At 46.1% G+C, this 15,994-nt stretch overlaps 2 protein-coding genes across 3 annotated transcripts; both read right to left on the minus strand.

The window, feature by feature from the left end:
• Positions 1-24: 24 nt before the first annotated feature.
• ticrr (TopBP1-interacting, checkpoint, and replication regulator) lies at positions 25-9,237 on the minus strand. Of its 2 annotated transcripts, none has more exons than XM_068313185.1 (21): positions 8,364-9,237; positions 8,056-8,269; positions 7,645-7,865; positions 7,248-7,485; positions 6,901-7,039; positions 6,661-6,785; positions 6,241-6,444; positions 6,014-6,159; positions 5,806-5,906; positions 5,614-5,692; positions 5,457-5,539; positions 5,140-5,370; positions 4,940-5,024; positions 4,779-4,845; positions 4,388-4,519; positions 4,119-4,209; positions 3,955-4,013; positions 3,570-3,829; positions 1,521-3,480; positions 914-1,036; positions 25-561 (listed from the first exon to the last, which is right to left on the minus strand). In XM_068313185.1, exons 1-21 carry the CDS (start codon positions 9,114-9,116, stop codon positions 443-445), a joined length of 5,430 nt encoding a protein of 1,809 aa, XP_068169286.1. In that variant the 5' UTR covers positions 9,117-9,237; the 3' UTR covers positions 25-442. The 2 variants fall into 2 exon arrangements, with proteins under 2 accessions (XP_068169286.1, XP_068169285.1); XM_068313184.1 differs by having other exon boundaries at positions 3,570-3,832.
• Positions 9,238-14,023: 4,786 nt separating this feature from the next.
• Positions 14,024-15,427, minus strand: c4h11orf96 (chromosome 4 C11orf96 homolog). The gene has a single exon (XM_068313051.1). It carries the CDS (start codon positions 15,107-15,109, stop codon positions 14,729-14,731), a length of 381 nt encoding a protein of 126 aa, XP_068169152.1. The 5' UTR covers positions 15,110-15,427; the 3' UTR covers positions 14,024-14,728.
• Positions 15,428-15,994: the final 567 nt, after the last annotated feature.

Here is a 15,994-nt window from a genome sequence, read left to right on the forward strand (position 1 = left end):
TTACAATATAACTCACCTATCAGGGCTTCCCTTTACTTAAGAACAGGTTCTTGACAAGAACAAATAAATTAACATGAAGAATATTGATGACCTTAGATTTAAGCTTTAGGCTTGATTGTGAAATTTTTGATTAAGTTAAAAAAATAAAACATTTAACAGGAAGTTAAAAGCACAAACTGACAGATTAAATCAATCACAGTAACATTAATCAGAACATCTGTTTAGCTTTTAACCTGGTGGAGAATCCCAGCTGTAGTTCTGAATCTCTCATGATTGGAGCAAAGGTCAAAGGTTACAGCAGGAGACCTCAGAGTCTAGTGTGTGTTTGTGGGGGGGGATCTGAAAAGTTCTTGAACCGCCAATGAAAGACGGCTTTCAGACGCGCCAACAGAAGCGCGTACGACAATATGCGTCCCGCACCTGCAGGACGTTTCTGATTGGCTCACTGAAGCAGCCGCTTCCTGCTGTAGGTCCGCCCCGCGTCGGAGCGTCTCACCGGTCGGCTGAACGGCGACAGCTCCACGCCGTCGTCCTCCATCCGCCTTCCTGGCGCCGCCTCATCTGTGAAGTGTAGAGCGACTGTTAACGTTCAGCATGCAGGAGTGTGACGGCGTGTGTGTGTGTGTGTGTGTGTGTCTGTGTTGTGTTGATTCGCCGCTCTGACTCACATGGACGAAAAGATTCTACAGGCAAACCAATTCTCCACTTTTCAACAGGTTTAGAGTTGAGTAGAGTATAACTTTATTGATACCTTAAGGAGTTTTTTTATATTATATTTCATATTAATACAATTTTTATATTGATATTTTTTTTCATATCAATTTATTTATATTTTCTATACATTTTTAGATTAATTTTTACATCAGATTAATTCGTTTAATTTTTTATAACACATTCTAAACGCGCTCCTCACCGTTGAACTTCCTCTTGCCAGCAGAACCCGGTTTGCCCTGGAACAACAACGGAGAACGAGTGAGGGCCAGGATCCCGCTCGCCGTCACCAGCTTCCTCATGTTGGAGCTGGGGGGGGTTGCCACTGGTGACAAAATTCCAGTTTTATTCTTTAACGCCATGAATTTAGTTGAAGAAAAAATACATACCTGCTTTTAACAATCAATGATAAATAACTTTAAATGTGGTATTATATTCAAGTCTGAGCTTCATGCGCTCTTAACCCTTTCTTTAATGGAAAACACACGACTTATTTTTCCATTATTTTATTTTTTTTAAATAATGCCAGATGCCATTCAGAAAGTCAAATCTCTTTTCCGTAAATATTGTAAGTTTAGTCCAAGTTTTTACTTTTCAATATTACCAAAACAGGTCATCTGTGTGAAAGGAACGTTCACTGCAAAAACATAGTTAGACTAACAGGCCATACAGAATGGGGCTTTCTTATTTATGATAATAATAATAATAATAATAATGTTATTTTATTTCATCTGATTTTAAAATTTCTATAACTTAATTTAAAAAATTCATGCAACACAATCCATCTGATTCCATCACCAGCAGCTTACGTGACTTGACGTCTCCTCCGGTTGCCGGGGTGATTTCTCCCTCCGCCGCTCGCGTCTCGTCTTCCTGGGCCGGCCCCTCCATCCAGTAGAAATCCTCCAAGGGGGGGAGTGGCGAGGCGTCTGCTGACGCCGACACGTCAGCGTCTGGATCCTCGTCCTGCAGCCGACTCACCCCCAGCTCGGCTTCCTCCAGCAGCTCCACCAGCAGCGCCTCGGCCCGGGGGCCGCGCTCCTTCCCCGGGGCCACGCCTGTCTGGGGCCTCCTCCGGCGAGGCCAGCTGCTGAAGTTATCGGGCGTGCCCCTCCCCACGCTCTGAGGCGACGGGCTCAGGGGAATGGTGTCGGCTGTGGCGCGCGTGGGGGTGTAGGACTGGCAGATGTATGTCTGGACGCCCCCCCCTTTCCCGGGCGTGCTCTTGGCGGGGGTGGCGTGAGCGCAGACCGACGGGGAGACGCACCCGGGGTCTCTGTGTTTCGGAAACAGAACCACAGAGCTCTCCGGCGGTGGGGACTTCACACACACTAGGGGGCTCCCCTCCCCTGCGTTCATGGAGTCTGTGCGTTTGATTTTCATCTTGGGGAGTCCCGACGTCTGCATTTCCATTTCCACCTCGTACGTCGAACCCTCGTCCTTCTGCAGAGGAAGCCTCGCCGGGCCTCTGGGGCTAGAAAACCGAGGGGGGTCACTCCCGTACCCCAGACGGGCCGCAGCCTCCCTCTGCTGGCGGTCCGGGGTTTGGCGGAAGCTGTAACTCCGCCCGGGCGTCGTCTGCGGTTTGAAGGAAGCGTCGCTCTGGGGAGGCTTCCGCAAAAAGCTGATGTTCATCTTCAGAGCGCCGCTGAACTGCGTCCTCACCACCGCCGCCTCCACGATGTCCAGGCTGTCGTCGGTGGACGCAGACGCAGACGCAGACAGGAAGGAGTCCGGCTGCTGAGGATCCGTCTGCGAGCTCGAGTCCAGTTCAGACGCTTGGGAAGACTCGGTATCCGCGTCTCCTCTGGGGGGTGACGAGTTTGTTTCCACACGATCAGACCCGTCAGCAGCTCCTGTGTTCAGTCTGAAGGTGACCTTCTCAGCCGACTGCGACCTTAAACCACGTCTGGTGGCCCCCCCATACTGATCAGACCTCCTCCCCAGCGGAAACTTGGGTGAAACATCAGTTTCTCTCTCTGGTGTAAACGCTGCTCCGCGTGGGGACGAGGCATCTGACCTTTGACCTGGAGTCCTTCCAGAACGAGTCGCCATCGGGTGGGGGGGGCTCGGCGTCCTGCTCCTGGGGTGGGGTCGGGGCGACGGGTGACTTTTGTTCGGTGGAGGAAGTCCTTCCAACGGATGAACAGTTTCAGTATTTTGGGCCGTTTCCGTCCTGATGACACCTTGGTCAGAGGACCCCCCAGTTGTTTCAGGGGTCATAATGAGACTATTTACTGCCCCCCTTCCTGGACCTTCTCTACAAATCTTCTGGGGGGTCTTGAAGACGTCCCTTTTCGCCGGACTGCAGAGAGAACCGATCGTTTGTCTCGGAGACGTGCGAGACGCAACACGAGGGGACGACGGCACCTTGAACGTGTTTCTACCCAACCGACACCCCCGAGGGGACGGAGACCACGAGACGCTCTTCCTGGGCGTCGTGGAAACGGGGCTGTTCATGAGTTGTGCTTCAGAGGAGGGACCCTGGACGGGGGTCTTCACTGGAGTCTTCAGGATCCCCCTCAGGGGGGTCCTCACCGGGCTTTGCTGCGCCGGCGTCTCCCCCAGACGAGTCCTTCTCACCGGGGATCTGAAAGGACTCCCTCTAAGAGTCATAGCGCGTTCCTGAGAGCCGCCCGCTACAGGACTCTCTGAAACACACGTCCTAGATGGGGGCGTGCTTTTAGGGGTCCTGGGGGTTCGAGGAGATGATCCACGGACGGTGATCCCACGTCTGCTGGGAGATTTTTCCGGCGTTTTATTTGGACTCTGGAACAAACAAACAAAAACTGCTGCAGATCCAGTGGTAGAGGAAGACAACGCATCAGATGCAGCTCATTATGGGATAGAAAACTCACCTCGAAGACGCTGGACTCCGTCCACAGACGGGATCTGGAAGCTCTGGTGGCATCGGATCGCTCAGAGGTACGACTGGGGGAAACCGCGGCCCCAAAAAGGAGACGCATGGGGGAGCGGACGCCCCTCACCCTCAGCCCGCCCGCCCCTGACAGCTGGGACGAGGACAGCGCCCTCTGCAGGTTGCGTGAGCGAGGCTGAGAGCTTGAATAAAAGGTGTGTCTCCTGGCAAGCTTCTTTAGTCGTGGGCTCCTCCTAAGGTCTGCTGCAGCCCCCCCCACACCAAAATAAAATTAAACAGGAAACCATAAAAACAATGTTTTTCAAATATATATAATATTTCAAAGACACACATGTAGAAATGTGTATTAATGGTGGTAACAGTACCTTCTGCAGGTTTGACCGGCGACTCTTCAACAACACACTCCTCGTTTGGGACGGACCTCCTGAAAATAATAATAAAATTATTAAAAAAGACGATTCTGGGGTCACCCAAACAGAAACACGGGGAGCTGCGGAGCTCCTTCAACTCCTCCATCAAACAAACAAACCTTCCCATCTTCTGCCGGTGCAGCAGGCGGTTGGACACCTGCTTGTGAAGAGGCGTTTCACACACTTTCTTTGTCAGGAGTTTGTGCCTCTCTGGAAAAAAAAAAAAAATCCTTTGAGATGAACTGAAACACAAGTTAAATCCTCTGAACTTCCTGTTAATCTGAAGGGAATATCTGAAACATAAAGCAACATGTTTTTTGTTTTATTTTCTCTCCGCTGCAGATTAAAGCCTGAGTTTTCTCCTGGGGTAGTTTGGAGGTGGTTTTACCCTCAGACTCCAGATCTCTCCTGCGTTTCAATCCGTCCACAGCGGACACAGACTTGCTCCTCTGCAGCTTGGCCTTCTTTGACGGGGAGACGTTCTCGTGGCTGAACAAGTTTCTCCTGACCTTCGTCACCTCTGAGGAACAATTAGAACACGGATCGTTTTTAGCACCTTAACATCAACATTGCGACAATTCCTTTAGCTTCACAACCAATTCTAAAGTGTCAGAGGTGAGCCTGCGGTTGAAATCAGTCGGCGTTGGAAACCTTCGCCGGACGGCAGTAATTTTTTTCTACCAATCGTTCAAATGTTCGTCATGAGAGGAAAACGTGGTTACGTTTGGATATAATTATGATCTGAGTTGAAACAAACGACACACTGCGTGTGAACACACCTTGAGCTTCCTGTTTCTGTGGTTCTGTGACAGATTTGTTCAAAGGGGCGCCGACCTTTGACCTGGACTGGAAAAACACAACAAAGCAGGAAAAACTGTGTCGGATCAGCTGAACTGATGATGATGCTTCACAGAATAAAGTTATTTAGAGGGAATCTCACGGCTCTGGTCGTCTTTCTGGGCATCTCTATTTGACGGAGACTCTGTGACTCAGCGAGGCTGCGATGACGAGTCAGCATCCCAGGCCTGGAGAGACGGGAGAAATAAAAACCTAAAAATCTCCACTGACTGATTCAATTTCACTGATGATCAAAGATCCCAAAGGTGTTCAGTCAGATGTTCCTCATTCAAACCCCCTCACCTCCTCCTGCTGGCGGAGCGGTTCCTCAGGTCCTTTAGGCCGTCTCCCCCGTCCGACACCAGGCTGCAAGTGGACAGCACAGGTGAGGAGGAGGAGGGGGGGACGCTGTCCCTGGCCTCCGACTCGTCGCTGTAGAAGTCGGCGGGCAGGACGGCCAGCAGCGCGTCGGGCAGCTGGGTGCCCAGACTGTGGTAGACGTCCGCCAGGATTCTGGGGATGGGGGCCAAGAACCTGAGGTGGGAACAGGTGGAGACAGGAAGGTAAAGATTTTATCAGCGAGACGACGTCAGAAAACGTTTCCTGGCTCCGGCTCTCACCCATTGAGGATCTCCTCTTGAAGGAAATGTGCGAGGAAACCAGGGTCTTTGGTCAGAGAGATGATTCTGAGCATTTCAGCCACCTGAGGGACGAGAAGGGGGGAGAGGTTAGACGTCGGACACGTTGGCTGATCGGTGCTGAGGAGGAGGATCTCACCTCCTCTGTCATCTGCTCCACGTCCAGCCCTTCAGGATGTCTGCACAGCTCCAGCCTCAGCAGCGCCTGCAGCTGACACCTGGAGGAGACAACCAGCGTTACCGACGCGACCCCAGCCAGCCGGCGCCAAGGCCGCTTCACGAGAAGATCGTCACCGTTTACCGGTCGGAGGGGAAAGCTGACAAAACTCACTCTCTGACTTTGCTGTCCACGTCGTCGGACGCGCCGTACAGCTGCCGGATCGACCTGCTGCTCTTGAGGAGGTGCTGCTGGGCGAACAGGGAGGTCCTCACCTGAGAAGGAAACGACAGACAGACAAATTAATCACAGACTACCAACCGGAAAAAGACAAACAGTCCGTTTGCGACTCGGATCCGTTCGCATCCGCTCCGTCTCTCACCTCCAGATCCGATCCTGCCGTGAGGAAACTTTTGACAGCCGACAGGAGCTGCTGGACGTCGGGGAGGACGGACGAGTGTCTCCCCACCACCGTCTTCTCGTAGCTGGACCTCAGGTGGGTCAGCAGCTCCGCCTCGCTGGTGAAATCTGGACACATGTGACTTCATCTGTTACTAACAAGGTAGTATATAAAACTATTTTATAAAACTATATAGTTGTTTTACTTACTGAAGGTTTTGAGCGCCTCTGATTTGCGCCTGTCGCTGGCCCGTTTCCCCTCCCTCTTGTCTCGCCCTTTGCCCCCCACCAGTGGGGGATCAGCGTCGCTCTGGTTCTTCTGGGCTTTGGCGTTCAGCCGAGCGACGTTCAACATCTGCAGGGAGCGGCTCATGGTTTTAATCTTTTGTTTCACGGGGGTGCGCTGGGCTCCGCCTGCAGAACGAGGACAGCAAACGAGAACAAAAGTCAGAAATGTTATTTTCTTTCATTTTCACTTTCTTACAAATCAAAAGAAAAACTGTACCTGAATTTTTACATGTTTTCATTAAAAACTGAAAAAATCTCAATATTCTAAATGTAATCATTCGTTTCTACAAATCTCTCAAGCGCCACAGAAACACTAGAAGAAGCCAGACGATGCTTCCTTACGTTTTTTGACCGTCTTATCTTCACCGTGGGACGTTTGATACAACTCAGCCAGACCCCCGATCAGCTCCTGCTGAAGGGCGACCTGCTCGTCTTCCTCTGAAGGCTCCGGCGCTGCATGAAGTAATCTGAGAACAACAGAAAACACCGGGATCACACAAAGCATTCTATACCAACACAGAGTTTTCAGTATTTTTCTAATTCTGGCACCAAAAGCTCTAAACATTTCGTTTCCATAGTTACCTCATTGACTCCATGAGGTGGGAACTGACTCCCGCCTGGTCGGACTGAGGGAACCAGCTCTCCAACGCACCTTTGGCCAGTGGGCAACGGCTGACTTCCTGCTGAGCCCACTCAGGAACTTCATGACGTTTTGGCTGATCTGGTCAATGAATCAATTAATCAATCAGATTCACTATTGACACAGTTGAATAACCTAGTATAAGACTGTCGGCATTAATCAGATATGTCTGTTCCAGACGTTCCAATGACAGAACAATGATGTTCTACGGTTGAGATCTCTCACTTTCTTCCAGAAATCAACATTAAAGCTGCACTGCCTCTAATATTTACTATATTTATATATTTACCATCGATATGGTCGCCATCCTCCTCCATCATGTCATACACGACCCCCAGAACACTGCTGACAACATCTGGTAGGTCAGCAGAGTTTTCCGCCGTGGCGGGGCCGATGGTTTCAGCGATCAGGCGCTCGTGGTCACGCTGGGCGATTCCAGGCTGGAGGACGGTGAGCAGCGCTGTGGAGTGTGACAGGGGGGAGAGAACAGCGGTACACACCAGGCCGCTGTCATCCACCTCAGACAGCTGGATGAACGAGACAAAGACAGGAACAAGGTGAATCTGCGTCGTCTATGATGGAACACGAGCATCACTTCTTCTCTCCATCAACAGAGACGCACGACGGACACCCCAGGACTCAGGCTTACAGCTGTACTGTATGACTGATGAACACTGAAGCCTCACCATGTGCAGAGCGTGAGCAGACAGTTCCATCAGGAGATGTTGGAAGACGCCGTCGCCATCGGAGCTCTGCAGCACCCACGTCTCTGTTGGGGTTTGTATGAGGGACGACGCGTCCCACCCCTGCAGAACTCCTTTCACACACACACGCACCGACTCCGGGAGAAGCTTCTGCCTGAGTGACACCGGCTGCAGCGTGATGTCACAGCTCTGGGTCGTATCACCTGGATGGGTGAAGAATGACATCACACATAAATAAAAATTCCGTTCTAATGTTTCACTGTCGTTTCTCAGCAATTCCAATGATGCATTGAGTTTATTTTGTTATAGCACACATGAATCATGATTGCAGCTCAGAAATATCATAACAGGTCTAACAGATGACGATTACAGTTCATTTTAATTTTTACAAACCTTGCTGCCACTGCAGAACACCCCCCAGGACAGGAAAAGCAAGGCGGTAGAGCGTTTCAGAGGACAGCAGGTATCCAATGCTGGACTGGAAAGCAAAGCCGTGGTGTGTGGAGCAGAGATTTTGCAGGGCGACGCCGGGGATCACCCTGCCGCCCATCTGACCTATGACCTGCGACAGCTTCTCAAAGCCCAGGTGATCCTCGCTGTTCATGATCTGCAATAGGGAAAAATATATTTATTCCATCACATCCGATTACTGATGTTTGCTCTCGTTGATGTGTAATAACGACAGACTAGTTTATTCTCACCTGGACGTGTGATTTACTATCAATCCAGTGCAGCTCGACCCGTCGATGGACCATCAGCTCACGAAGGCACCTGGATATCAGGTGTTCTGTCACGTCTGGAGGCAGCTCACGGTTTCCGAAAGACAAATAATCCACGAGTTGTTTTCTGGACCGTGGAAACTCCGACACAACAAACACCAGATTCCTCCCGTTGCTGGAAAAATCCTCCTCCTGTGAGATACTAATGGTTCTTCCTCGGTTTGTCTTTCTGGGCCGCAGGGACAGCTTGGTAGGAGAGGAGATGTCTGGTCTGTCCCACTGGAAGTCCAAAAGGGCTTCTTTGAGGGCGTTTTGAACAGACACAGATATACTGGACGTGTGGTCCTGCTGAGAAAGCCTCTGATTGTCCTTCTGGAGAAACCTGGCTTCAAATTCTGCTTCAAAGTCCTCAAAGGGCTTCTGTCTGAGCTCCTTGAAGTCCGATCCTCTCGACATGATCCTGGAGTTACGTCCAGACAGGCTGCGGAAGAACTTATAACCCCAGCGCACTTTGTCGAATCCATACCGGCAACTGAAATGCAGCAGAATTTGTAATATTCCTCGTTTTATCAAATGTTTCCTGACGTCCAGGTTCTCCTCTGGTTGGTGATCTCCGACATCCACGTCAACGACAAACACCAGGTTGTGTGAGGCCATCCCGGCACCAGCGAAGTCCTCCAAACACTTACACCCCGAAGCCATCGTACGGGTCCGCTTTTTAAAGTCCACAGTCATTGATCTAATCAATCATCGTTGATCTAATCAATCGCCATTGATCTAATCAATCCCTCACGGGGTCGTGACGCCATGCCAGGAAGAAAAACATCAAGCTAACGTCAGGCTAACGCTAGCTTGTCACAGTAGCGGCTAAAGTTTATCTACTCACAAATCGTTCCGGTTGATGTTGTGACATTAATTAAACAGTCGCGGATGATTTAAAACTATTCCACTATGGTGGAAATGAGATAATTGGTTAGTATTCATACTATCTGAAAGTTTAATATAACTTTTTTTTTAAAATAACCTGACATTTGCTATGACGCCATTTTCTGCTTGACCGTTCGCGCTCCTTGAATGAGAGCCCGCCCCTTCGCTGTGATTGGTTACCTTGTCGGAAATAATATCACGATTGGTCCGATTAGTCAAGAGTCTAATGGTAACACCTCATTGAACGACTGCACTGTCTATCAAAAACTTTAAACTTTGTAACGGTACTGTCATGACCGTAATGTATTTAGGGGGTGATTTAAAAAAAAAAACTATAATAAAATAAAATAAATGTATACATAAAATTATATTATTATTATTATTATTATTATTATTATTATTATTATTATTATTATTATTATCAACATCATCATTATTATATAAAATAAGAAGTAAGGAATGACGAACATACTTTCCTACATGCTCCTTTCACACAGATGACCTGTTTTGGTGAAAATGAAAAATAAAAACATGAACAAATGTTAGACAGGGTCTTCATGGCAGAGGGACTTTTTGAATGGCATCTGGCATTATTTCGGAAAAAAAAAATTTAATGGAAAAATAAGTCAAGCGTTTTGTTTCAACTGTGTTTCAAAGAAAGACATAATAAATATTGGACAAATTACTCAATCCTTCTGGTGTGCCAAATACAACAGTGGGAATGATAAGCCTGGCATCCTCAGCTATCCTTTGCCTCATGGCCTAAAATGGAAAATCCCACATTCGGAGTAATGTTGCTCTTTATTCTGGGAGGTTTTCTGACGGTTTCCCACAAGTTAGGACTCACTGAGTGGATCTGGACACCAAAAACAAATGCACGCAAACATTAACAGTGTCAAGAGCGTGTTCTACCATTACATTCTAATATTGTTCTCTATCAGATCACATGCATAACGAATGACTGAATCTATTTGATTTTGAGTTTTCCAGCCAAGATTAAATTGACATATTTAGCAATGTTTATTCCTCCAAATGTGTTGCTAAATGAAGTCACACCACTTTGTAGTTTTGTTACCATAAATTTCTCATAATTACATCAGAACAGGAATTTCTGTCACTGTCTTCATCAGGAACTTGTTCAAAGTACTTGAAATAAACGATGATATGAGGGCCAACTTCTTATTTTCTCTGGTCTTTTTCTAGTGCTGGATGACAAACCACAAAAGAGAAAAGACTCGAGGAGTAGAACACATGAAGGACTACTATGTAGGTCAGCTCCTGTTTTGCATCTTAACCACCTCTTTTCTGCAGCAGCAGGGGGAGACGACGAGCTTAAAAAAAAACCCTTTGAAATAAAGAGAGATGAGAGATTCTTTTAGAACCCGTCCTACCAGACAAGTCCCGAGGCTCCACACCAGGATGTAGGTCAGTGATGCTTTCAGGAACATGCTGTTGCAAAGATTAAATTCACATTTGAATGGAGAAGTACTCACCTTGAGATAACCAAACACTGTGGGTTATCTTTTCAAGGGGTTAAAGTTCATGTGTGGCACAATAGGAGTGAGATGATTAGAGTAAACTTTGCCCGGGGATAAAAACAAAAACAGACAAGTGTCCTAATTTAACGGTTTAGATTGTTCCTGTGTTTACAAGGCGATTGATCAACCAGTCGCTGAGATCATCGACCTGGCGTTAAATGGCTGATCATCTCAATCGGGGGTTGATTTGACCTCTGAGGCAGAAACAGAACCAACGGCGTGGCGCCGACAGGCTGCGCCTTGTGTTTTCTTCATGTGGAGAGCGGAATCAATCGAGGAGATGGTTTGAAGAACGAAATCTTGTTCCAAACCAGTTTTTTATAGTTTCTACGGTCTGCTATATATTTATTACCTCATTGCACATAGAAGTTTATATTGAACATATATTTATTGTGTATTTTAGTGTTAGTGTTCGTTTTCTGTGTATTTGAATCTTGTTTTTGCTTTTAGCACTCTGCATTTCCTGTCTTTTGCACCAATACTGCTGCTCTACGTGTATGCCTTCAATTGTCCCTTGGGAACAAATAAAGTTTTCTGAATTCAATTCAGTTGGTAAGATAAGACAGTTCATGTTTGTGTGAACATTTTGTGTCTGTGTTGAGGACAAATTTAACCCCGTAAAGCCAGTTATCTCTTGTGTTTCTACAATAAACACAGATCTGACTTGTTTTAGGGACATTTCATTACGGAACTCTTTCCAAATTGGTTCATTTTGGTTTTCTGAAAATATTAAGGCAGCAAATAAAATTGAAATATGTCAAACACAGAATGAAAAGTAGAAAATATGACTGTTAAAGGACACAGAAGCCACAGCGACCAGAGAACCATTCCCCGTCATGTTTGTACTGTTGGAGAACCCTAATCATATATGTCCCCTCTGGAACAGGAACACAAGATATTAACCTGTTTTCCACTAAAAAAGTCTTTAAAGTGTGGATCATGATGGGCAGACTGCACAGGACAACCACAGACAGATTAGAAATACTAAATCTAATGAGAAAATTAGTTGTTCATTAATGTACAGACTTAGAAATAACTTTCGTATAACAGGAAACACATGCAGAGTGTTTTAACTGTACTCTTACATGTAATGGATGGTTTATTAGAGTGTTCTGTGACTCAAAGCGTCACATAATGTTTGAACTCCTAACAAACTGTGACAGTGATGGATAAAGACCATAACATCTATCGTTAATGATGCGAAGATGGAACTTCCTCTTCCACGTTCTACATGTCAGACAGTTTTATAACCTGACTCATCCTGAGAGCAGAGGATGTTACATCACGAGTAAATAGGATGTCTGTTATATCATTCTATTTGGGACACAGAAATATAAATCGAATATATAGTTTTCTGCCACCAACATCATCATGTAAACCAACGACAGCTTGTTTTGAAGTCTATTTACATTTTAAATTCATGTTACTTTAAAAAAGACTCTTAAGCATTGGTATTGTCGTATATTGTATGGCGTGAAATACTTTTACATTTCCAAATGTTTCTTTCCATCATTCAAAGAAACTCAGTTTCACAAGCAATATGTGATAAAGACTCCAACTCCCATGACCCCATGCTTCTTATGTCTTTTATTCAGATTTCATTGGAAGAATTCTAAGCAGATATCAGACAATATTTGTTTAATTTCTGGGTAGGTCTGGACACAAACACCATGGAGTTAGGCTGAAGGAAAAGTCTTGTTTCTGTTACTACAACTGCAAAATATTCTGACCTTTCATTAGAAATGATGACATCAACATAAAGAGCTGAAAAATGTCCCAATGTTTGATTAAAATCTAAATATAAGAGGCCTTTTATTTGGAAATGGAAGCTTTATATTTAGAGGCCACACCATTGTGATGAAATTCTGTCTTTACAGCATTTAATTGGTTCCATCTCTACGTCTGAAGCCAAACATCCTGCATGCAGTTTAAACGACTGCCAAAACTCATAAGAACACATTACCCTTTGAACGTTTTTGTTTTTTACAATTACTTTTCTTTGTCCTCTACTCTTTAAATAAAATCTCAGTGACGCAAATGTTCAAGAACTTTGTCGTCAAACGCAGAAACAAGCCATAATTCTATTGTGGACAGCTCTACAAGCACAAGGCAAACAATGACTGATGTGTGTTTTACTGTGAGAGGAGAACAGAAGTATGGATGAGCAGCTGGACCGTCTGCCTCCCTATTGGTCGGGAGACAGGAAGTGGATGTTAGTAGGACACGGCTTTCATGTAGCAGCAGGCTTGACCCAGTTTGTAAATTCATGCTTCTTTTACGTGGACAAACGGAAAGCAGTGAATTCATTCATGACAATTCTATAACAGTGTGAGAAGCGTGTGCAAAAATAAAATATCTAATAGTTAAAAACTGGCAAAAATCTGTTTTTTATTGTCACGGAATAACAATCAAAAGATCCCAATCAATGCTGAAATGATGCGAACGACTTCAGTAGTCTGATATGAACGTGTAAAGCACCCAACAAATGTCTTCCAGCACCTCGTTTGAGTAACATTTACCTCTATAAACTATAAAGCTTAAATATCTGAAGAGTTTCTTGGGTGAGATAATGGAAATTAAAGACCTTGGCTTGTTACACAAAATGTAGGATATTCAGAAAATATTGAGAAAAGGATGAAAATGCTTTGGGTTTTGTTTTTTTTATTTGCTGATAAGAAAATTAAAAGTAATAATTCTCATCTATCGCCATGGGAGCAGATTCCATCCCAAAAATAAATGACAAGAATAAATGTGTTTTTAGTGGAAACTTGTAACTGTTGGGATCATTTGCTGATGCAAACCTGACGCCGCTGAACGCACGTCACCAGGCCAGCGAGCGTGGAGACGTGTATCTGAAGTGTTTACATCGGTCTCACTTCACGTCATCTGAACGCCGATGGCGGAGTTTTCTCTCCATTAAATTAATATAAACCTTTTAGAATCAATAACATTCTCTCAGATTAATTTTCTTGGCTTTTGAACACCTTACTGTTGTTTATTTAACTGTAGCTGGACTTAAATCAGTCAGATTTATGGAGTTACAGAGCATGAAACACTCAACTAGTGGCAAATTTGACAAATTTAATTCCAATCCCAATCCAATCATTCCCAGTTTATTGCCTACTAAAAAAATAATGATATAAAATGGAAATTTTTCATGGAAGAAAAGACTCAGAATACTTGAAAATATTTATTAAATTGCATATAACAAACATTGTAATATAGAAAGTAAAACAAATGTACCGTATAAAGGTTATGTTTTTTTGAAAGTCAAGGCGACTTTAGGAGAACAATAAAATAAGACATCTACAATTCCATTGGTTATGAACGAAAGGAGAGAATAAATAAAGACATTTAGCCTTTTCTGCTCAGAAGCTTAAGCAAAGAGCTTGAACTCTGGACACAGCTTCATGACGGTACGCTGCAGCCTCAATGACGGCCAGGTCACATTGCTTAGTCAAAGTATGTACTGAACAGGAAGTCACAGGTCTAACACGTCCCAGAAGTCTCTTGTGGTCAAATAGAAAAATCTGGTTTGAAACAAAAAATACAGGAACACGTTTTGTTTTTGTTTTTTTACAGTGGAAAAATATCAACCATCTTTCATCGTTCAAGTTTTCCTCGAAGACGTCGAGAGTAGAAAAGGAATAAGGACGAAGAGCGGCGCGTTCAGCACTCCTACATTCACTCTGGGGGGGTCTATACAGACGTGCATCTCAAGATATACATAGTATGTTGAAATGTTAGTCGATATTAAAGGCAGATTTCACACACACACACACATAGAAGCAGGCTGGCAGAGGGCCAGTTTGGTTCAGTTCCGTTGGCCTCCACATGAAGCGGTGTCAATCAGCGGCGAGGAACCAGAAGACATCCCGCCACTCACTGGGTGGAGTCGGAGTCGCTGGAGTCCAGGCTGGCCTGCGTGGGAGTGGACGTGCAGCTGCGATTGGCCGGCGGCAGGCAGTGGAGGGTCTGGGTGCTCCGCCGCAGGTTCTCCAGGGACTGCAGGAAGGACCGGCGTGCCCGCTCCTCCTCCAGGGGTGAAGAACCTTCTTCTTCCACCTCTGCGATCTCCGAAAAGGTGACGGGCTGCGTCTTGAAGCGAGCCTCGCGGGATCGGCGAGAGCGGCTCTTGCCCCTCGCCGGACCTTTGGGGACAGGCAGCTGCTGAGGGAACTCCTCCATGGCGGAGGCCAAAAGGTGAGGCGGGAGGACATGGAGGCCAGAGGGCTCCATGGTCATGTGACGCACGGCAGCCATTGGTGGAGCAGAAGCCAAGAGGTGCAAAATAAAATGTAGTGTAGAAGACTGTAGAAGACAGTCTTAGTAGACTGTAGAGGACAGTCTCAAATGTTGTTTTCTTGCTCTTTCGCGGTGTCTGTCCACTTTAAAAGAAGTCTCAGCAGCAGCAGGAGACTTCTTGTAAAGCCAAGCCAAAAAAAGCCTCCTCAAAACCTTCAAGTCCAAATTCACCAAAGGAGGAAACGCTCTGGTCTTCGCTTCGGATTCAAGTCTGATTGTCTTCTCTCTGGTTTAGTGAGTCAGTGTCAGTCTGCTGAGGGTAATGACACACACAGCTCCAACTCGCGCTTTTATACACAGCGTCTCCCCCCCCCCAGTCCGAAGGTTTGCCAAGACCCTCCCACCCTCCTCCTCTTCCTCCTCCTCCTCCCCTCTTCGTAATGGTTCCGGCCTTCACAGCAGTCAGTCACCTCACCAAAATAAACATGAGATGGGAATATCTGTATTTGTATGAGTGTGTGTGAGAAAGTCCCTTTATGGGGGGGTTTTAGAGGATTTCAGTTGGGGGGGGGTACATAAAATGGAGTGACATTTTCAGCAAAAAAGAGAATGAGAGCAGAGAAAATTAGAAGAAGAAACCAAAAACCAAAGAGAAGAGAATCAAATTCTATTAAAGTCACAAAAATAAGTGGTAATGTAAAAATTGGAGTGTCGTAACCTCAGGTGTGGACACCCCCCCCCCAAGGTTGTGTGGCGCCCCTGAATAAAAATTCTCTACCCAGGAAGCTTCTTCTTTAACGTCTCTCATGTGTCCAAACAGAGGATATCCAGCTGTCGGGTACGGGGGAGGGACGGGGCAACGCTTTGATGGAAGTGCTTTGGTGTCTGGGATTCTTTACCGAC

This window comes from Antennarius striatus, chromosome 4 (genome assembly GCF_040054535.1).
Source record: "Antennarius striatus isolate MH-2024 chromosome 4, ASM4005453v1, whole genome shotgun sequence".
In the NCBI taxonomy this organism is placed as follows: Eukaryota; Metazoa; Chordata; class Actinopteri; order Lophiiformes; family Antennariidae; genus Antennarius; species Antennarius striatus.

Coding starts and splice junctions, on each gene's coding strand:
- ticrr (XM_068313184.1), bottom strand. CDS start 9,116: ATGACTGTGGACTTTAAAAAGCGGACCCGTACGATGGCTTCGGGGTGT. Junction 6,160..6,240: donor AGAGGCGCTCAAAACCTTCA/GTAAGTAAAACA, acceptor ACATGTGTCCAG/ATTTCACCAGCGAGGCGGAG. Junction 4,210..4,387: donor GAGAGATCTGGAGTCTGAGG/GTAAAACCACCT, acceptor TTTTTTTTCCAG/AGAGGCACAAACTCCTGACA.
- c4h11orf96 (XM_068313051.1), bottom strand. CDS start 15,109: ATGGCTGCCGTGCGTCACATGACCATGGAGCCCTCTGGCCTCCATGTC.